Raw genomic sequence first — 18,646 nt, 5'->3', positions numbered from 1 at the left:
TAAATATAAATATAAATATAAATACAACTTTGGATTTCAACCCTAACCCTAAGTCTCCCTCTAACTACTCGAGTATTATAAATATATTTAATAATCTAATGTAAAAAGAATAACTCATTTTTCGTTTATTTATTTATTTGACTTTTAAATAAAATAGACTAGATAAACTATGAAGTTTAGATCTGATATAGTATTATATATATACTATGTGTGTCATGTAATACCAGAAGTAAGGAGAGCGAGGAAAAGTTTTAATGGCTTGATACTTTTAATAACATGTAGAACAAGTATGTTTCGTTTACTTCTACTTCTCTACTCGTAGTATTGGAGCATACAGCATAGCATGTTTTATCATAGCATCACAACCACAATACAACTACATCACAATTACTTAACCATCAAAATCAAATATAAATGAACATACAATGTATATTCTACTAAAGCACAAATTTATATGCTCTAAGGTCAAGGCAAAAGGCCGACCTATACTACTTGACCATGGTTGAAGAGCCAAGTAACGCCCGCTTTATAAAATTCATCCATAAACCCTTTATGTTGAAACTTTTCCCTTGTAATCCCCTGTATATGCCGTTGAAGGTCAAAATGCTTTTCCTCGGTATCATTGAAATCATTACTCATGTTGAAAGATTTATCCACAGCTCGCCTTAAAAAAAAATATTAAAAACCCAAATAAACAAAATCTAGTAACGGTAGATTTCGGACTTGAATGGTCCCTCAACCTCAAGACCAAGGTACTCGGCTTGGACTGGGGTCAATCTGGACAATTCGGCGTTGACGTGTGCCAAGTGAAGCTTGGCAACGGTCTCATCCAAAATCTTTGGAAGAACGTAGACACCAACTTCGAGCTTTTGGGTCTTACCGAACTCAACGTACTTCTTGCCGAAAGCCTCATCCTCGCACTTGAACAACATGATTTGAGCAAGGACTTGGTTGGTGAAGGAGCATGACATGACGAAGGAAGAGTGACCGGTAGCACATCCCAAATTAACGAGACGACCCTCGGCAAGTAGGATGATGTGGCGACCGTTCTTCATGAGGTATCGGTCGACTTGGGGCTTGATGTTTTGAACGCTAGCGGCGTTTGCCTTCAACCAGGCAACGTCAATTTCGATATCGAAGTGACCAATGTCTATTATACGATTAGCAATTGAATGATATTAGAGGAATAATGTACTTACTGCAGACAATAGCATCGTTTGGCATGGCCTCGAAGTGCTCACCAACCAAGATGTCTCTGCATCCAGTGGTGGTAACGAAGATTTGACCAACAGAAGCGGCCTTCTCCATTGGCATAACTTGGTAACCGGAGACAGCAGCTTGGAGAGCGTTGATAGGATCAATCTCGGTAACGATGACGCGAGCACCCATTCCGTGAAGAGCCATAGCACAACCCTTTCCAACATCACCGAAACCAGCGACAACTGCGACCTTACCAGCAATCATAACATCGGTAGCACGCTTGATACCATCGACCAAAGATTCACGGCATCCGTACAAGTTATCGAATTTTGACTTGGTGACGGAGTCGTTGACGTTAATAGCTGGGACGAGGAGACCCTTGTTCTTCAACATCTTGTACAAGTGGTGAACACCAGTGGTGGTCTCCTCAGAAACACCATAGCAGTCCTTCAACATCTCTGGGTATTTGTTGTGTACGAGTTGAGTAAGATCTCCACCATCGTCGAGAATCAAGTTCAGGCTCTTGCCATCCTTGAATGCAACGAGTTGTTGTTCCAAACACCAGTTGTATTCCTCTTCGGTCTCACCCTTCCAGGCGAAAACTGGGACACCGGCAGCAGCAATGGCAGCAGCAGCATGATCTTGGGTAGAGAAGATGTTGCAAGATGACCAGGTAACCTCAGCACCGAGGAATGTGAGAGTCTCGATCAAGACAGCGGTTTGAATGGTCATGTGTAACTACATAAGTCAGTCTCTCAGTCTTCACTCCGATCAATAGAAATTCAGGGGAATACATACACATCCAGCAATACGGGCACCCTTCAAAGGTTGATCAGCAGCATACTTCTCACGAGTAGCCATCAAACCTGGCATCTCATTCTCAGCAAGCTCGATTTCCTTGCGACCGAAGGCAGCAAGACTGAGGTCAGCGACCTACGAAGATTCAATTAGTATACTGAAATCAACAGTTCTGGATGGAGTGTTTATTTACCTTGAACTTGGATGCTGGGGCAGACATTATTGGTGAGGGGAAGAAGATATTGAGGGAGAAAGATACTGAAAGATAAGAGTCAATTCAAAGTGTACAAAATTGTAGTGATAATTGGAATAGATGAGGAATTGATACTTACATTTATTTGAGGAATGGACAGAGAAAAAAGAAGAGATTTGGATGTTTTTAAAAAGAGAGATGAAATGGGAGGATAAATAGAAAAACTTCGGGGGCCGACACTTCGACTAGTGATGGAGGGGTGAGAAAGAGGAAAATTCAACACTAATCCAAATACGGTTAGATGGAGAATCCTTGGACATCGGAAAGCCCAACAATAGGAAACGTTTCACAAAGAGACACCGTCCGGGTAGGTAGATATTCAGATACTAGGGATACTAGGTACAGTTGGATAGGTAAGACGTACATTATTACGGTTGTAAACATTAATGATTAACTAGGTAGTAAGGTAGGTAGGTAGTGAGTTGTCTGAATGCAACACATACTACTGCTGTACTAAGCATTGAATATAAGAATCTGCTCAAAAGAACTACAGTCCAGGTGGCGGATCCCTTGGTTGCTTCTATCTATCCTACTTATATCATATGGCTGCTGAACGAAGTGGAGGTTTAACTATTCATCCCCAACATGAGTATGGATTGGAACACTGGCACAAGTAAATATCTAATTAGGTACTGAATGTAGTAACGAAGTAGAATCTTTTTAATAGATGGCAGACCCTCTCATTGCTAGCTGTCTATCTACTGCTTACATATTATATAAACATCATATGATTGCTCGCTCATACTAATATGAAGTGAAGTGAAATGAAAGTTGGAAAATTCAGGGTCAACATGAAAATGAATTGAGGCATGCGGGTGGGTATCACTGATAGCAGTAGAATCCTATAAGTGGGTTGATGTGCATATTGGTGGGTGGACAATATCAATGTCCGTGCATTTTTGAAAGGAATATACGAGATATCTATACATCCATGAGAAAAGTCCTCAAGATGCCGTCTATCGTTCCTGTTTTTGATCATGAATATGATCCCACATATTGACATAACCCTCTGAACGCCATGCCCATGCAAGAAATCCCTCATAAGTGCCCTAGCTAGCAACCGTAAATTTTTGCCCTACTACCAGCTGCATTACATACGTTTCTTTTTAAGACTGTTCTGGTAAGAGGTTGCTCTTTACTGCAAACATCTTTCCGGTGATGCTAGCAGTGAATCCATCCACTTGTCTCGAGTACTGATCAACTTGTCGTGCATTCAACATACCCTCCAATCTGCTTGGTTCTGTTGGAAGCTTGAAGAGTCTCTCCCACTCATCCTCTGGTAAAGGTGCGAGTTTCTGTGTAGCCCGACTGGCATTCTCCGCCGCACGCTTGGTCTTCCATGCTGTGACCTTGGCTTGCTCACGAGTCAATTGTCTTTGGAAGTATTGGAAGTTGTTGAGTTCGGTGTAATGGGTTTCGATGCTGTCCAAAAGCATATCACAGGTTCTCTCCAAGTAAGGATCGATGGATAAATCCAAGGATTCCAAGTTGGGGTAGAGTGGAGTTGGTGGTGTGTTTCGAGTGAGGTCTGCGAGACTTGCAGGGAAGTCAAGTTCTTTCTTTGGTAATTCGACTGGCATTTGGTGCAAAAAGGAGGTCAAAAGATGAGAGTTGTGGACGATGATAGGTAATTCGACCAAAATGTCTTTGTATGTGAGCTTTGACTTTTGCATGCTGTCCTATTGTCAGTGATGGCATTATGATAGCATATTTCATATACGTACTTCTCAGTGGTAAATTTGCCCTCCTTGTAAGCGGTCATGAAGTTTGGTGAAAGTCTGAAAGCACGTAGACTCAAAGCACCTTGAGCACTTCTGCTGACATCGTGGACGAGCGCAACAGTTCTCTCATTTGGCTCCTTTTGGTAGAAGAATTGATTTTCGATCAAGCTGGTGTTGATAAAGTTCCCCATGTTGGCACTTGTGTACCATCCAACGTTATTCGCATCAACATTGACTTCCTTTAACATCTTGATCATCTCACTTTGGTAAACAATATTTGCTTTTGATCTTGGGGCTGCCGCAGCAATGTTCGAGGCGGCCATATGGTCATTTGGGTGAGAATCGGATGCGGCGACGTCTGCCGTTGGGAATGGGAAGGAGTTTGTGATTTGAAGAGTTCCATTTGAGTCCATACCAACGATAGATCCAGTAGCTGTAGTTGGGTAAGTTGCCGCACAAGCCTTTACAATCTTCATAACGACCTGTATATCGCATTAGCCAGAAGTTTAAATGGCTTGCTTGTGATTGTTCATACCAATGCCTCAACTTGTACTGAGTGCAAAGGCACCTCTTTGCTAGTAGTGTCCGCCATGATGAAATATGATCCAAATTCGTGATCTCTCGATTTCGAATAACTACTGCCAATATTTCAATACGTTCTGGCGCAAAGTCGAGGAGTTCCGCGTCAAATAGTCGTTGTCGCAAAAAGGTGGGTTATTTTTTGAAGATGATTGTATTCATTTGTGTGCGAAGTCTTGGCGTTTTTTTACACTAGCGATGTGCGGAAATCTGAACCCCGCGCGAATCTGCTTCTATTCAACTCTTTCAAACACCACAGACGGCAGTAATCTTCAGAGAACTCAACCTCATAACCCATCTATGCAATATACTTTGGGCCTTTTTACATTCTTACGATCAATATATATATTGGACTTACAGTATCAATAACTAGGAACATGGGAGCTCTAGGTAATCTCAAAACGATCTTGGTCTCTAATTTGTCTATCTATTGTGGTATCTCGAAAACAAGCAAACTTCCAGCAAGTCTATAAAATCATAGGTAACTCCTTCTACGCCTGGCCAGTTTATAATGGCGATATTCATCCCATCGACCTCAGGAATTGGCATACCTGAAAGGGCCTCAGGGCACGAGATGTTATCTTTCAATCGACCCATTGTTCAATCTCCCATTCTTTGATATCATCCTTCACGAGGAGTCTTAATCGCTCGACTACAAGATTTGATAAGCATTTTTTCACGAATTTCGCCATAGAATGAGCTTACTTTTCCACTCCGTATACATGTGTCTGGCAGCATTCGCTGCGGCGCGATGGTGTGGACCCACGCTACCAATTTTGGCATCTCGAGAACTACGCCAAACACAAGTTGCGAGGTTTCGTCCGTTCTTGTCAGGTACACCAAACCAGTATCTGGAGACCATCAGTCAATTGCTATGGGGATCGAGAATTTTTACTTACTTAAGAAACCCTCCACTTTCAGTTGCCTCGGCGTGTGCAGCTTTGTCGAGGACACCAAGGTCAGAGTAGTGGGCGACAGTTTCGGGCGGTACCTGAGATCTGAAGACAACAATATAGAAAGATTCCTCTTTCCACTTATGATTGGAGGTTTTGGCCAACTCTCGAAGGGTATCTATAATCTCTTGCCACTAAAGAAAAGTCAGCGACCCTCCAATCACAATTTTTGATTGACAGGTCAGAACACATACATTGAAAGTCTCGAAGTATGGTGCAGTCGCATAATCTTCCCTTAGACATTTCATTCCAACTAGAGCTCTAGCAAGCAATTGGTTTGGGGTATCTAAAGTATCGAGATCCAGTAGATGAGGTTTTTCATCATATGGGCTAACCACCAGGTATCTATCCTCACTCGAGCTGTGAGCCATGCTGTCAGAAACAAGAGCCTGCAAACTGGCTAAAGAATCAGCTTCGTCGGAAACTCCGAAACGTTCCACGTCGTCGAATGGTAGAATTGGGGATGCAACGGCCATGATGTAAGAAGGTATGGGGATTTCAGGTCCGATTGATTTTAGGAAATTATAGAGGAAAGAGAATTGATATTTAAAGAGATGTATTGAGGACTGGAGAAATGTAACGAGTTTGATGTCTTCTAGACTTGATAGGAATGAGCCCACGGGAAAGTCAAAGATATAAGAATTGGAAGAAGGCAGTGGATCCAGGAAGGAGCGTCCAGGACGCAATTGCCCGAAAAGATACCACGACATGGTCCAGTAATCAGTAGAATCTCACTTTTACAAATAATCCCGGGGTTTCAGGCATTATAAGTGACTCGGGATGGCACGAAATTTGGTACCTATTGCGCCATTCGGGTATTGGAGATGATGCCTTTGTTTGCTCCGATTGTTAAATCCCAACCTCAAATTAGCTTCGCATGAACAAAGATACATGAAGGTTGCATGTGGGCACTAAAGATTCTATGGTATTGTTTGTGAAATATGAAATTTATTTTTGGAGCCTCATGTACATATGTTTCTTTTGTCAATATAAACGGTCTGACGCAATGACACCCAGGCGGTGAATTGGAACCACAATGTCACAACAAGCAACTGCAAGGAGTTTTACTCCCATTTCTAATCCTTCAATATCTTAGCTTAAGCATCTGGTATCACATATATCTGCTTGGCCGTCTCGAAATTCTATGTCTATTTCTGGTCTTTATTTCTCATTCTTTTAAGACTTACTGTCGCCATTAACAGCTCTGCTCTCGAATGTACTGGCTGACTATTTTCTTGACCACTTGAACAGTTCATCGAACCCATTGGCATTCTATACTCTCAGACGAAAGTGTGCGTTTATGTCACAGAGTGACGTTCATTTGAATTAGTTGTAAGTAAAAAAATATCGAACGTGTATATAAAGACGCCGGTGTGATGGACATAGAACTCGAAATGTCCTTGGAATAAGAAATAATCTTGGTATTAAGACTGTCGTCTCATTACTCTCTAACGTACGTACACATAATGGCTTTACCGGGAACGCTCGTGGCATTTTAGATGCAGTGGAACCATTTCCCCGGATTTACTCGTCTCCATCTTTAGCCTCCCGTCGATCTCCAAGCCAGACCCTCCCACTTTCGTAGACCCCTAGATAAAGGCCGCTGCCCAGCGCCGTCCAGCCAGCTCTTAACAATGCGCCTCGAAACAAGCCTTTCACCCCAGCCTCCGCAACCACTTCTCGAGCAATCGTAAGACTACCTTTTTTCTTTCCACCAAGCGTATCCAGAGATTGGCCCTTCTTTTTGGCTTCCTCTATCTTTCTTTTGGCTTCACTTTCAGAGTTTTCCCCTGATGCTGCGAGCATAATTCTAGTCTTCACAACATCTACTGGAGTTGTAATTACAGCTGCAATAGACCCGGCAGTTCCAGCACTCATCGCTGTGATGGTTGCTGTTTCGAGTAATGAACCAGTCCTAGTTCCATTTTCCCTTCTATAGCTCTTAAGCGACTCTTTCATATGCTCAAACATAGGAAATTGCATTGCGGTAAATGGTAGGTTTCGAGCAGCTAACGCGGTATAACCTGTGAATAACTGGGAAGGTCTTTTGAATTGCTTCAAAGCTTGCATTGTGACAGAAGCCCCGGATGCTGATGAATGTGCTGGTTGACGTATCATCTGTGCATTCTGCTTCAAGACCTCAGCAGGCGTGAGAATAAAACATGATACGAGTTCTGCTACTGCCGAAGCTGCACTGTGAACAAAGGGTTGTGGTATCAATGGAGTATTATTCCCACTCAAGCTTGTATTTGCTTTGGTAAGAACAGTTTTTATTCCTTCATATGTGGTGAAAAATGCTCCTGCTACGGGATGTCAATATTGAGGTGGGTTTTCAAGGTCGAGGGGTCGAGGGGTCATACATGATGGTATTGTTACTAAAATCACAGGTCCCACTCCTTGATATAATCCTCGAAATAGTACTCCTCGATTGATTGCCTTTTTGGATGCATCGTAGTAGATCTTTTTGTAATCTGGACTTTGAAATCGGGTTTTAAGGGTGTCCAATGGGTATACTAGAAGGTCGACAGCTACTGCTGCACACGCTCCCGCCTTGATGTCTGTTAGAAACCTGATAGTTTTCGAGTAGATAAATTGTGCATCTCAAACCAAAGAAGCTCTATAGAATAAGAAATCCTACGTAGTACAGCCTAATAATTTGGAAATTGACACTTGAAAACCCCTTTCTACCTGCTTCATTCTTGATGTTGAAAGTGCATCTAATCATCTTTTCTAGCTCACCGGGAGCAATACTGAAAGCCATTGAGGGGTAATTTTCCGGGCGCAAACACTTGTCTGCTTTCACTATTGCAAAACTTTATAAATTATCCAAACTTACGAGAAGAACGTCTGTATGTGAATTCGACATCTGAAATCATAATGAAGAAAATAAAAGACTTCAGTGAGAATGTTGGAAGTAGGAGATAGACCCGTTCAACTGTCGTCATAGAAAGAGCTTTATCGGACGCTAAGATAATCTTACCATGTATTGTAATCAAAGAAAGTCGAGCTCCCGCCTCGACTTCATTTGGCCACTCAGTACTTACTTGAGAAGATAATCTTTATTTTACCCATAAACCTCACATAGTAGAAATAAACTTCGGATCATTTTCACACTGGCGAACTGGTTTTGGTCAACAACCTCTAGAGCTGAGGTTGCAAAGAGAGCTCTTCGAGAGACAATGGCAGAACCTGTCTCATTACCACAAACATTAACTCCACAGTTTTGTTTCTCGACCGTTGCGCTAAGAGGTATTTCATTGTCTATCCTAATGTTATATATTACTCAATCTCATATTTCCCAGATTTTCTTCGTATATCTCGCGCCTCAGTCGACGATATTATAACACAAAATCTCAATGCGCTCGTAACACCCTCAACAGAAGGTTTCGATCCCTCATCTACCTCAACCCGCATTCCTCGATCCCCTCACTCAAAACAAATACCTGCTGCTGCATGCCAGCGTTTTAAGGATTCAGTTCTATTTTCCTCGTGGCAGTCAAGATCAGATGTACTGAATTATTGCGCTTCGGTTGCTACGAGTCCCGATCCTGATGATCCGGATTTGTTGGAGAGACAGGTGGAGAGTGCGAGGGATAGAGGAAGAGTGGTGGATGAGAGGTTGGATCCTTATTCGGCGAGGTTCTTTCCTAAAGAGGCGCGGACGGAAAGGTTGGCAGCTATTGTGAGACAGGAGAGAGGGGTGGAGAGTATTATAAGGGCGAGGAGTTGGGGGTTAGTGAGGGAAAGATGTGGAGGAGATACGGAAGATTGGGAAGAAGCTCTAGATCAATGGAGGAAGAGGAGGGAAAAGAGTTAGTCAGATTGGTCAGTGTGTATGGAGTGTGTGGATGTATGATTGTATGATTGTATGATTGTATAGAAGCGGGAGTTTTTGGATGGGTTTGGCAGACTATACACAAGCCCTAAATGGCCGTCATGAATGAAAAAAGGAGGATCTTGTATGAACAGTAATAGACAATCTATCAACTCTACTGAACTCAGTACAACACATGGAGAAATACCTATATCTTACGCCATTACACACGAGTAAAACATGATGTGTATTAGGGATATCCAGTTATTGGTAAGACATCAGAAAGTTTGTGAAATCAACCGTAGATAGTTTTTGGCTGTACCTCAGAGATCAAATAAGAAAACAATTATTAGACGTGTATTACATTACATGACATTACACTAACAATCTGTCTTATTACCATCCATATATTACCATACTAGTGACAACTTAAGGGCACAACATATCTGAAAGCGGACTATGTCTTTCCCGGGGAATAGCCGGGACCATTGCAACCTCGAAAGTTCAGTACTGCGTAGACTTTATTACGAACAAACAACCCCTCCAATTCACACAACTTTCCACCAAAGCAGGGAATCTCTCATCTGCAAACCAGAATAATATCATATTGATCTTTTGATTATTATCAAGGTCTTTGATATAATATTTATATTCTCTAGAAGGAAATTAAAGCTCTGTCAATCCTGACATCAGAATCACAGAAACTATCTTTTAATTCCCCCCACGCTGTTGAATAGCTTTTCTGGTAAACTTAATTGAGCAACTATGCCACAACCTTTATCCTCGAAAGAGTCCTCACTCTTTAGGACTGTAGTTCGAAATTATGAAGACAAACAGTATAAGAAAGGTCAGCTATATATTTAACTTCCTCGCAGCCCTCGACTTACAATCTACAGGTCTGAAAGCTGCCGACCAGATTCTGAAAAAGAACCCCAAACATGGAGATACTTTAGCTATGAAAGCTTTAATTTTAAACTCTCAAGGAAAATCCGATGAAGCCTTTGCGCTTGCCAAAGTGGCCCTTCAATGCGATTTCAAATCACACGTCTGCTGGCATGTCTACGGGTTGCTCTACCGCGCGGCCAAAAACTTCGAGGAGGCTATTAAAGCATACAAATTTGCTCTGAAATTAGAACCAGAATCGCAGCAGATTCAAAGAGATTTGGCACTTCTACAAGTACAAATGCGCGACTATTCGGGTTACCTTGCCAGTCGCAGAGCTATGCTAACTGTTAGGTCTGGTATACGACAAAATTGGACCGCGTTAGCTGTAGCACTTCATCTCAATGGGGAATTGGCACAGGCGGAGCAGACCTTGACTACCTATGAGGAAACTTTGAAGAACCCACCTTCCAAAATCGATTTCGAGCATTCGGAAGCTATTATGTACAAGAATTCGTTGATCGCGGAACAGGGTGATATCAAGAGAGCTTTGGAACATCTTGAATCGGATGGAAAATACAATCTTGACAGACTAGCTGTGATGGAGTTAAGAGCAAAATACTTGTTCGAGCTTGGGCGAAAAGAAGAAGCTGTGAAGGCGTATCGCGCGCTGATCGACCGCAACCAGGAGTACAAGACCTACTATGATTCATTAATCCAGGCTATGGAGATCGATCCAACCGATTTGCAGGCTCGAAAAGCTATTTACGATGAATATGCGGCGAAGTACCCACGTTGTGACGCTGCGCGCCGATTACCATTGGACTTCTTAGAAGGTGAGGAGTTTAGAGAGGTCGCAGACAAGTACATTCATCGTATGTTGGATAAGGGAGTACCCTCTACATTTGCAAACTTGAAGCATTTGTATGCGAATGAGTCGAAAAAGGAAATCTTACCATCTATCGTCCAGCAATATATTGAAAGTGGAAAGAGTGAAGAAAGTTCAGAACCAAAAAGGGATGGTGATACATCTAAGGGCAATTCTTCAGCTTACTACTTCCTCGCACAACACTACAACTACTATTTGAGCCGCGATCTCGACAAAGCCATGGAGTATATTGAAAAGGCTATTGAATTAGAACCCAAGAGTGTAGACTTCCATATGACAAAGGCACGCATATTTAAGCATCAAGGAAATACTCAAAAGGCTTCTGAAATTATGGAAGAAGCTCGTAGTCTTGACACTAGGGATCGTCACATCAATACAAAGGCTGCCAAATATCAACTCAGGAATGATGAAAACGAAAAGGCCGAAAAGACTATGGGTATGTTCACAAAAGCCGATACCGTTGGTGGACCTTTAGCAGATCTTCATGATATGCAATGCGTTTGGTTTTTGACAGAAGATGGAGAGTCTTATGCTCGTCAAAACAAAATTGGGTTGGCTCTGAAACGATTCACAGCAGTGTATAACATTTTTGATGTTTGGTATGAAGATCAATTTGATTTCCATTCATTCTTTTTACGTAAGGGTCAAATCAGGGCCTACATAGATATGATGAAGTGGGAAGATAAAATCAGAGAACACCCCTTTTATAGCCGAACAGCTCTTTCAGCAATCAAAGTCTATTTATCTATGCACGACAAGCCCGCATCAAATGGAGTTAATGGATCCACGGATGATACTCAAGAAGATGCTATCGAGCGTAAAAAGGCGGCAAAGAAGGCTAGAAAGGAAGCAGAACGACTTGAAAAAGAAGCGTTGGCTAAGAAAAATGAACCGAATAAGCCAATCAAAGACCAAGATGGTGAATTTAAGAAGCAAGATGATGATCCTAATGGAGAGAAATTGGCGGCCACTACGGAACCATTGAATGATGCTATGAAGTTTTTGTCTCCGCTGTTACAGTTTAGCCCGAAGAATATTGAGGCGCAAATTCTTGGGTTTGAGGTACTTATTCGTCGAAGTAAGTTTTTCCTCTCTTGGAACGAATTTGATAATGTTGATATAATACTAATATATAAGTAGAAAAGTACCTCCTTGCGCTCAAATGTCTTATGGCATCCTCCTCTCTCGATAAAGAGAATGAAAGTGTAAAGGATCAAAAGACGCGTTTTCAAAAGGTTATAGAGACGGAACTTGAGGGGACAGATGCGAAGGTTGTGGAGATTATTAAGGAGGAATTTTTTAAGTTGTAGTGGGGGATATATTTGCGGTTGAAATAGGATGGGAGGGATGAGAAGGGAAAAGAGATATGGGAAAGGAAGGAAAAAGAGATAACCAATGCGAGGATTGACTGCAATATTGCAGGATTTAAATATAAAAAAGTTTCTCTATATAGTGCTCTAAAGTGTTTGCAAAGATATAGCATTATGGATTTATGACATGGTGTAGTATAGCATAATGATACGATAGGGGTATAGATTACTTTCTTCTTCTGCTTTTTGCCTTTTGTAGATGATAAAAAGAAAGATGAGAAGAATTTGATTTAGATTTATTAAATTACTCATCTACTTACCTATCTACTTATTTATTTCAATCTATATAAATATAAGAAAGATTAACTTATTATTGTGTTATTTAAATGATATTTTGATGTTTCATTTGGTTTTTTTTGTGGGAGGGGGAGGGTTTCTGGTGGTTTGAAGGTTTGAAGGTTTGAAGAGGTGAGAGGGGTAAGGGGAGTGGATGATTTATTAGATGATACAAGCGATGGATGAGTTTATATAATAATTATTATTATAATATAGTATAGTATATTTGATATGTTTGATATATTTGATATATTTGATGATATTATATATATAATATACTCCTGTATATACACATTACATCAAATAAACAATTCTTAATTCTTAATTTAATTTATTGTATTCATCTATTCTTTTTAAATTTCCTTGCTTGTCACTTCTCACTTCTCCCTTCCTCCTATCTATCTATATATCTATCTATATATCTATCTATATATCTATCTATCTATTTATTTCCTTCTAAAGAATCTTTGGAAATACTATTTATCTAGTAAGTGTGTATATATATTGATTTGGATGGTAGTAGGGAGATGGTAGATGGTGTTTAGGAGTTAGGAGTTAGGAAGGAGGGGAGGGAGGAAGAGAAGAGAGGGAGAAAGAGGAGGAGGTGAGAGGTGCTGCTGTGGACTTTTTACAGTATGTGTATTATAGGTCGCTCACTCGCTTGACTATCATCCATCCATCCATCCTAAATATACATACATCCACAGCTCCATATCCTACAGCAAAGCACCAATATAAGTGCAAGAACCACATATCATTCCTCAATCCCATTCCCAATCCCATTCCCATTCATCATTGATCCTCCTCCCCCACTTCACCCTGTTCCCAAGGTTTCTTCCCTTTATCACCACCCCACCACTTCAAACCCTTACGACCTAAACTTCTCAAACCTCCTTTAATCCAACCTTCTATCTCTTCCTCTTTCACTATAATATTCCTTGCTCTTTCTTCTTCTGCGGGAGTTAATTCCGCTTTACGCATTCGGGAGGCGATGCGAGGATCTAGAGTAATGGGTTCTAACCATGTTCTTTCTAGATCTGTGGGAGAACGGACGTGGACTGATTTGTGCCATTCTTTTTCTTCTGATTGGAGGAGGGTGGTTTGTTCTGGTTCCGGGTCTTCGGAGGTGGATGATGTAGATGAAGAAGTGTGATATGGTCGGTAGGTAGAGAGGATTATAGCGGCTGTGTCGCGACCGATTTGATCGGCTAGATGACGACGATTGAGAAATCGACGGAGTCGGGTGGGTGTGTTGAGAAATCCGAGGATATGGGGGAAGGAAATTGCGGCTGAGGGATCTAATTCTGTTGGAAAGGATGATGGAAGGTTTGCTGATGCGTAATCTGTGGTTGAGATGAACGGGGGTAAGTGGGATGGCTTTTCCTTCTTTTCCTCGGCTGGTTTTTCTTCAGGAGTCGACCCGGTACTGGTAGATGATGCATCATCTGGTTTGGATGGATCGGTATTAGTGCTTGTATGAATTGTGTTTCCTATGAGAGAATCGACTGGAGTTTCGGCTTCCGAGGTAGGAGCTGCTTCTAGGTTCTCTTCTTGTGGCTTAAGGGGTTCGGTTAATGGTCCTAACCAGCCTTCATGTAAACCCCTAATATATTCTTTCCAAGTATGTCTTCCAAGTACTATATCACCTCTTGGTCCATCAAATTCCTTAATTCCAGCATTTTTCCGTGTCGATAAAATAGGATCCCGTCCTTCAACACTCTCCTCAAAAGGTAATCTCGCATTACGAATTTTCTCCGCCAATTCAGCTCGAATTTCTCCCTCTCTTCTTCCTTGTATAAATTCCCAATCCAATCCCGAAGCTACCAATATCGGCTTAACATATTCTTTAAAATGATCTTGCGCAACTCTTAATCCATCAGTAGGAGGTCCTTCTAGGAAAACAGTAAGTTTCCTTGGCATGGTACGAGAATCTCCCAAAGGTTCTTTCGCAATATGTTCTACCAATCTACACCATTTTCTCTGCGCTCTCTTCTTTTCCCTCTTGTCATAGATGATGGCTGCTGTGAAAGATCCAGTGATTGAGAGGAATATCATCCAATTTCGAGAAGGAACTCTAGGTCGAAAGTTTTCGCCAAATCCTAAGTATTTCCACATTGGATTTGGAGGTTTCTGTTTCGCAGTAGCTTTCGCATCGATTTTAACTTCTGCATTTGTAGCAGAAGCTGGCTTCTAAGATCTTATTAGTTTAAGCTCTTCAAATGAGTCTTCTTATAGGAAAATTACCTCTGCTTCGGGTACTTTTGAGTCCGACATTATGGTGGACGAGAGTATATCTCCCCAGACCGTGAGACTGAAAATGTACGTGCTCCTTTGTACTTTGAGCAATTGCTATTGAAAATATTACTGGCGATATAATATTTCTTACTTGAGAATGAATCTTTTCAGAAATCGGAGAAATCTTTCGCCGGTATCACGTGTAAGATGTTTTCTTATCGATAAGACCCAGAGTGATGGCTTGGTCTTGGCATCTGCGTCCGAATTCGCAAGGCCGGGTGGAGAAGGGTCTTCCTTCTCGGTAACAATTTGACGTAACAGATGTACAGTATGGACTCCGTAATTACGAAGATTATTTGGTGTGGCGATGCAGTTATGATGATTTTCACTTATTGTTTTTGATGAATAATAGAGTTCTCGAGTTCAGGTCTGTTGTAATGCTATTACATATTCCGTTGCACGTGGCCCTGGGTAAAAAAGGTATCAGTTAGGAAGGGAGCCAGAACAATGTGCTATCTGCTATCTGCTATCAAAATTCTAGAAAAGCAAAATAACGGCAAGAAAGGGTAACGGTCCGTCTTCACCCGGGTGCTCCCATTAACTAGGTAAAATCGTCGGCGAGACCTATAAACCTTAATTTTACAACATCATTGAAATCGAGGGTGAGAATGAAAGTCAAGAGGTGTAACAAAGTCAGCTTGTTAGAGAGGACCATTAAATTTTCCCATTGTCGATAGATAGATTGCATGTGTTGCTCGTTACGTGTTTCTTGTTGGAGAGAAATTCTACCGCTTCGTAATATCTCTGTCGCACCTATCGCACCTAAACAGTAGTGCCACTGTGCGAGCAAGTATTATTCATGCTCAGACATTTCCCAAGGGCGTACTAAACTAATAAAAGTAAGCTGCCCTACATCTACACTACAGAGTACTAGGTACACACCGAAGACTGACGCAAAGAAATAATAATAATAATGGGTGGTGGAAAATGTTTGATGGCTTGTCTCGTTTTGCTTGTGACATACGGAGTAGGTTTTTCCCTCGCTTTGCTATTATGTTCGTTCTACGGAGTATGTATGTGACCACCACACAATCTCAAAGGAAGTTTTATGCCGAGATATGCGGAGACCAAACAACTCAATTCAGCCAATTGTCATATCATTGAATCATTTAATGGAACAGTACAACATTACAGCAGAATAGATTGGAATACCACAGAATATTGGTGTTTGAAATGGGGTGAGAGAGGGGAATTTTCATCTGATTTTATTTTCCTTCACTTAATTCATTCATCAGACTCGGTAGAAGGTACATTACAAAAAAAAAGCTATCGGACGAAGCGAAGCTTGGAACGAACGGGTCGTTTCAATCAACAATAATCTGTATGGAGTACGGAGTAGGGTAATGAACGAATAACAAGAAAAAAGACCTTGGAAATGCTGTGCAGATCTTATTATCCAATCTTTCTATTTTTAAGTTAGAAACCCTAGAAGAATCAAAAATTGATCCCCTTAAAATCTCCCATTAATCTCTTTTGGGAAAAGCTTGTTCTTATCACCACGTGATATCAAAATAATATGAAAACATCCATCTCAAAGTACTTTGATAATGAATGGAATGGAAAAAAAGGTTAAGATACCCCGGAATTGGAAGTCGAGTTCTTTGTTGTGACCCGAGAAGTAAAAGGAATTTTTTGTGCTTCCTTCCACCACTTCCCTCCTTGTCCATCCTCGTGATTTCATGAACCCATAAAGAGGATAGTATCGGGAATTCGGTATGAGAGAGAGAAAGAAGGAGCGAGCCACACACCATTTTTTGAGACGGCAAGAGCGAGAAGAGGAAAAGATAAAACTCCACTTACTTTTTGGCTGTGGCTGGCTGGGATAATTGTAGTACTTTTTGGCTAGGATAGCGGTAGTACTTCTTACCTGGGATAATAGCTGAATTACCAGGTAGCTAGTACCTGGGCTTAGTCGGTATGCTGGCGGACCGTGTAAAATACTAGGAAAGATAGTAAGGAACGTGGAAGAGACGGATGATGGTGTTGGATTGATTGATTGAAGAAGAAAGAAGAATCTGGTAGGGAAAGGGGAAAGTAAGCATAGTAAGTGAAAGTAGTAATACTTTCACATTATATACTTAATAGGTATGAAACAAAATCGTTAATGATTCTTGATAAAAGAATCAATAATAATCATTACCTACCCACTAGGCATAGAGTACTTTGTACTACCGCATTACCACTTCTCTCCCCACATACCTAGGTATATACTAGGTACGCCGGATACAAATAAAGAGGAAGCTTGCGTTGACCAAAACAAATAGCGAGGTACAAAGTAGGAAGTATAGTAGGAAGGAAAGCAGAAAGTAAGTAGTAAGTGTAGTAGTGAATAAAAGTAGTACCAAGTCAAGTACTAAGTAAGGTATTCAGTAAGGTATTAAGTAAGGTACTAAGTAAAATACTAATAAGTAAAGTAAAATACCAAGTAAAGTCAAATACAATCGGTACCTTATTAAGTATTAGGCATACATACCATAGATAAAAGTTGAGGTCATTCGGATACTCGATATTATTCTCTCAATGGCAATAAAGAATAAACCGCCATCAATATCATCAATAAGACCATGACCTGTACCAATCCTGTACCAATACTTGATTTTGGAAGAAAGTTTCCCTTGGAGGAAAGTGGTAAATTGCTTTGATGGCGTTGAGGAGAAGCTTGACGCCTTATTTGCCCTTTACCCATTCATTCACTCATTCATTCATTGATGGCTCATTCATTCATCATTCATTCATTCACCTTGATTGAATTTAACTTGGATAGTGGAAGAAATACCAGGAATGCATGTAAAGGGAGAATGAGCCAATCAAAAGCCCCCGAGCAAGCGAAAGTAATCAAATGGTAAGCTCTTGCTTTTTTTCCCCTACAGTTTGAAATGCCCACCCACCGCACCACCCAAATTGAGATCACCCACCCAAATCCTCTCTCCTACAGTCCTACTTCTTTTCCTCACCAAATCTCTACCTGCGAACTCTGTACACGCAAATTTCACCCATACAACAACTTCTCTGGTACTGGTAAGCATCACCCAAAATCCTCTCATCCGCTCATACTGTATCCTTCATATCAAATACTTTTATATTGGTCCTCAAGATCACAATACTATTGAAAACGCGCTTTTATTTATACCAAAAAGTCGATGTTTCCTTAAGTATTCCATCTATCTGTACTGCATTTTCCATTGTACAATACCTTCCTACAATTGCTTCTCTTTTCAACTTCATCGGCGCGTCATCTTTTTGCTCGCGATACCACAGCCAACACTTGCACTCACGCACACCTATTCCACTTCCACTCTCTACCACGGATATATCACTGATTCAATTTCTTCGCGTTATAGATCAACCACCTCAAGTTACAACTTGAGTAACTCTTTAAATCAATTTACATGTAAGCTTCCTCCTTCATTTTCTTCTTTCACATCTTTCAATCTCGACGTCGCGAGGAAGTTATTACCTTTGCGACTGAATTCACCTCACAAATCATTCACATCTCCATACAAAAATACAACAACACCTTCACGACGCGCTATCACTCACCACCCAAAAAATCATCATCTTTCCATCTTCAACTTTTAGGGTCTGTTACTCAACCACAACCACTTTTCATGCTCAT

At 41.1% G+C, this 18,646-nt stretch overlaps 8 protein-coding genes across 8 annotated transcripts; 3 read left to right on the top strand and 5 right to left on the bottom strand.

The window, feature by feature from the left end:
- Positions 1-701: 701 nt before the first annotated feature.
- On the bottom strand, positions 702-2,218 carry SS1G_01191 (adenosylhomocysteinase; the record flags this gene model as incomplete). The annotated part of the gene is made up of 4 exons (XM_001596948.1): positions 702-1,150; positions 1,200-1,938; positions 1,999-2,133; positions 2,192-2,218. The coding sequence occupies 4 exons, from the start codon at positions 2,216-2,218 to the stop codon at positions 702-704; spliced, it is 1,350 nt and encodes a 449-aa protein (XP_001596998.1).
- Positions 2,219-3,357: 1,139 nt separating this feature from the next.
- On the bottom strand, positions 3,358-4,564 carry SS1G_01190 (hypothetical protein; the record flags this gene model as incomplete). The annotated part of the gene is made up of 3 exons (XM_001596947.1): positions 3,358-3,925; positions 3,976-4,454; positions 4,508-4,564. The coding sequence occupies 3 exons, from the start codon at positions 4,562-4,564 to the stop codon at positions 3,358-3,360; spliced, it is 1,104 nt and encodes a 367-aa protein (XP_001596997.1).
- Positions 4,565-5,135: 571 nt separating this feature from the next.
- On the bottom strand, positions 5,136-5,980 carry SS1G_01189 (hypothetical protein; the record flags this gene model as incomplete). Its single annotated transcript, XM_001596946.1, has 4 exons — positions 5,136-5,203; positions 5,257-5,402; positions 5,451-5,638; positions 5,699-5,980. 4 exons carry the CDS (start codon positions 5,978-5,980, stop codon positions 5,136-5,138), a joined length of 684 nt encoding a protein of 227 aa, XP_001596996.1.
- A 1,048-nt stretch (positions 5,981-7,028) lies between these two features.
- Positions 7,029-8,265, bottom strand: SS1G_01188 (hypothetical protein; the record flags this gene model as incomplete). Its single annotated transcript, XM_001596945.1, has 3 exons — positions 7,029-7,807; positions 7,865-8,054; positions 8,143-8,265. 3 exons carry the CDS (start codon positions 8,263-8,265, stop codon positions 7,029-7,031), a joined length of 1,092 nt encoding a protein of 363 aa, XP_001596995.1.
- A 418-nt stretch (positions 8,266-8,683) lies between these two features.
- SS1G_01187 (hypothetical protein) lies at positions 8,684-9,321 on the top strand (the record flags this gene model as incomplete). The annotated part of the gene is made up of 2 exons (XM_001596944.1): positions 8,684-8,753; positions 8,807-9,321. The coding sequence occupies 2 exons, from the start codon at positions 8,684-8,686 to the stop codon at positions 9,319-9,321; spliced, it is 585 nt and encodes a 194-aa protein (XP_001596994.1).
- Positions 9,322-10,083: 762 nt separating this feature from the next.
- On the top strand, positions 10,084-12,399 carry SS1G_01186 (hypothetical protein; the record flags this gene model as incomplete). Its single annotated transcript, XM_001596943.1, has 3 exons — positions 10,084-10,165; positions 10,215-12,167; positions 12,230-12,399. 3 exons carry the CDS (start codon positions 10,084-10,086, stop codon positions 12,397-12,399), a joined length of 2,205 nt encoding a protein of 734 aa, XP_001596993.1.
- Positions 12,400-13,527: 1,128 nt separating this feature from the next.
- SS1G_01185 (hypothetical protein) lies at positions 13,528-15,009 on the bottom strand (the record flags this gene model as incomplete). Its single annotated transcript, XM_001596942.1, has 2 exons — positions 13,528-14,925; positions 14,980-15,009. The coding sequence occupies 2 exons, from the start codon at positions 15,007-15,009 to the stop codon at positions 13,528-13,530; spliced, it is 1,428 nt and encodes a 475-aa protein (XP_001596992.1).
- Positions 15,010-17,906: 2,897 nt separating this feature from the next.
- SS1G_01184 (predicted protein) lies at positions 17,907-18,397 on the top strand (the record flags this gene model as incomplete). The annotated part of the gene is made up of 2 exons (XM_001596941.1): positions 17,907-18,048; positions 18,372-18,397. The coding sequence occupies 2 exons, from the start codon at positions 17,907-17,909 to the stop codon at positions 18,395-18,397; spliced, it is 168 nt and encodes a 55-aa protein (XP_001596991.1).
- Between the last annotated feature and the right edge of the window lie 249 nt (positions 18,398-18,646).

The sequence above is a fragment of the Sclerotinia sclerotiorum genome, genomic scaffold (genome assembly GCF_000146945.2).
Source record: "Sclerotinia sclerotiorum 1980 UF-70 scaffold_2 genomic scaffold, whole genome shotgun sequence".
Classification (NCBI taxonomy): domain Eukaryota; kingdom Fungi; phylum Ascomycota; class Leotiomycetes; order Helotiales; family Sclerotiniaceae; genus Sclerotinia; species Sclerotinia sclerotiorum.
This window is presented reverse-complemented; position numbering and strand designations above follow the sequence as displayed.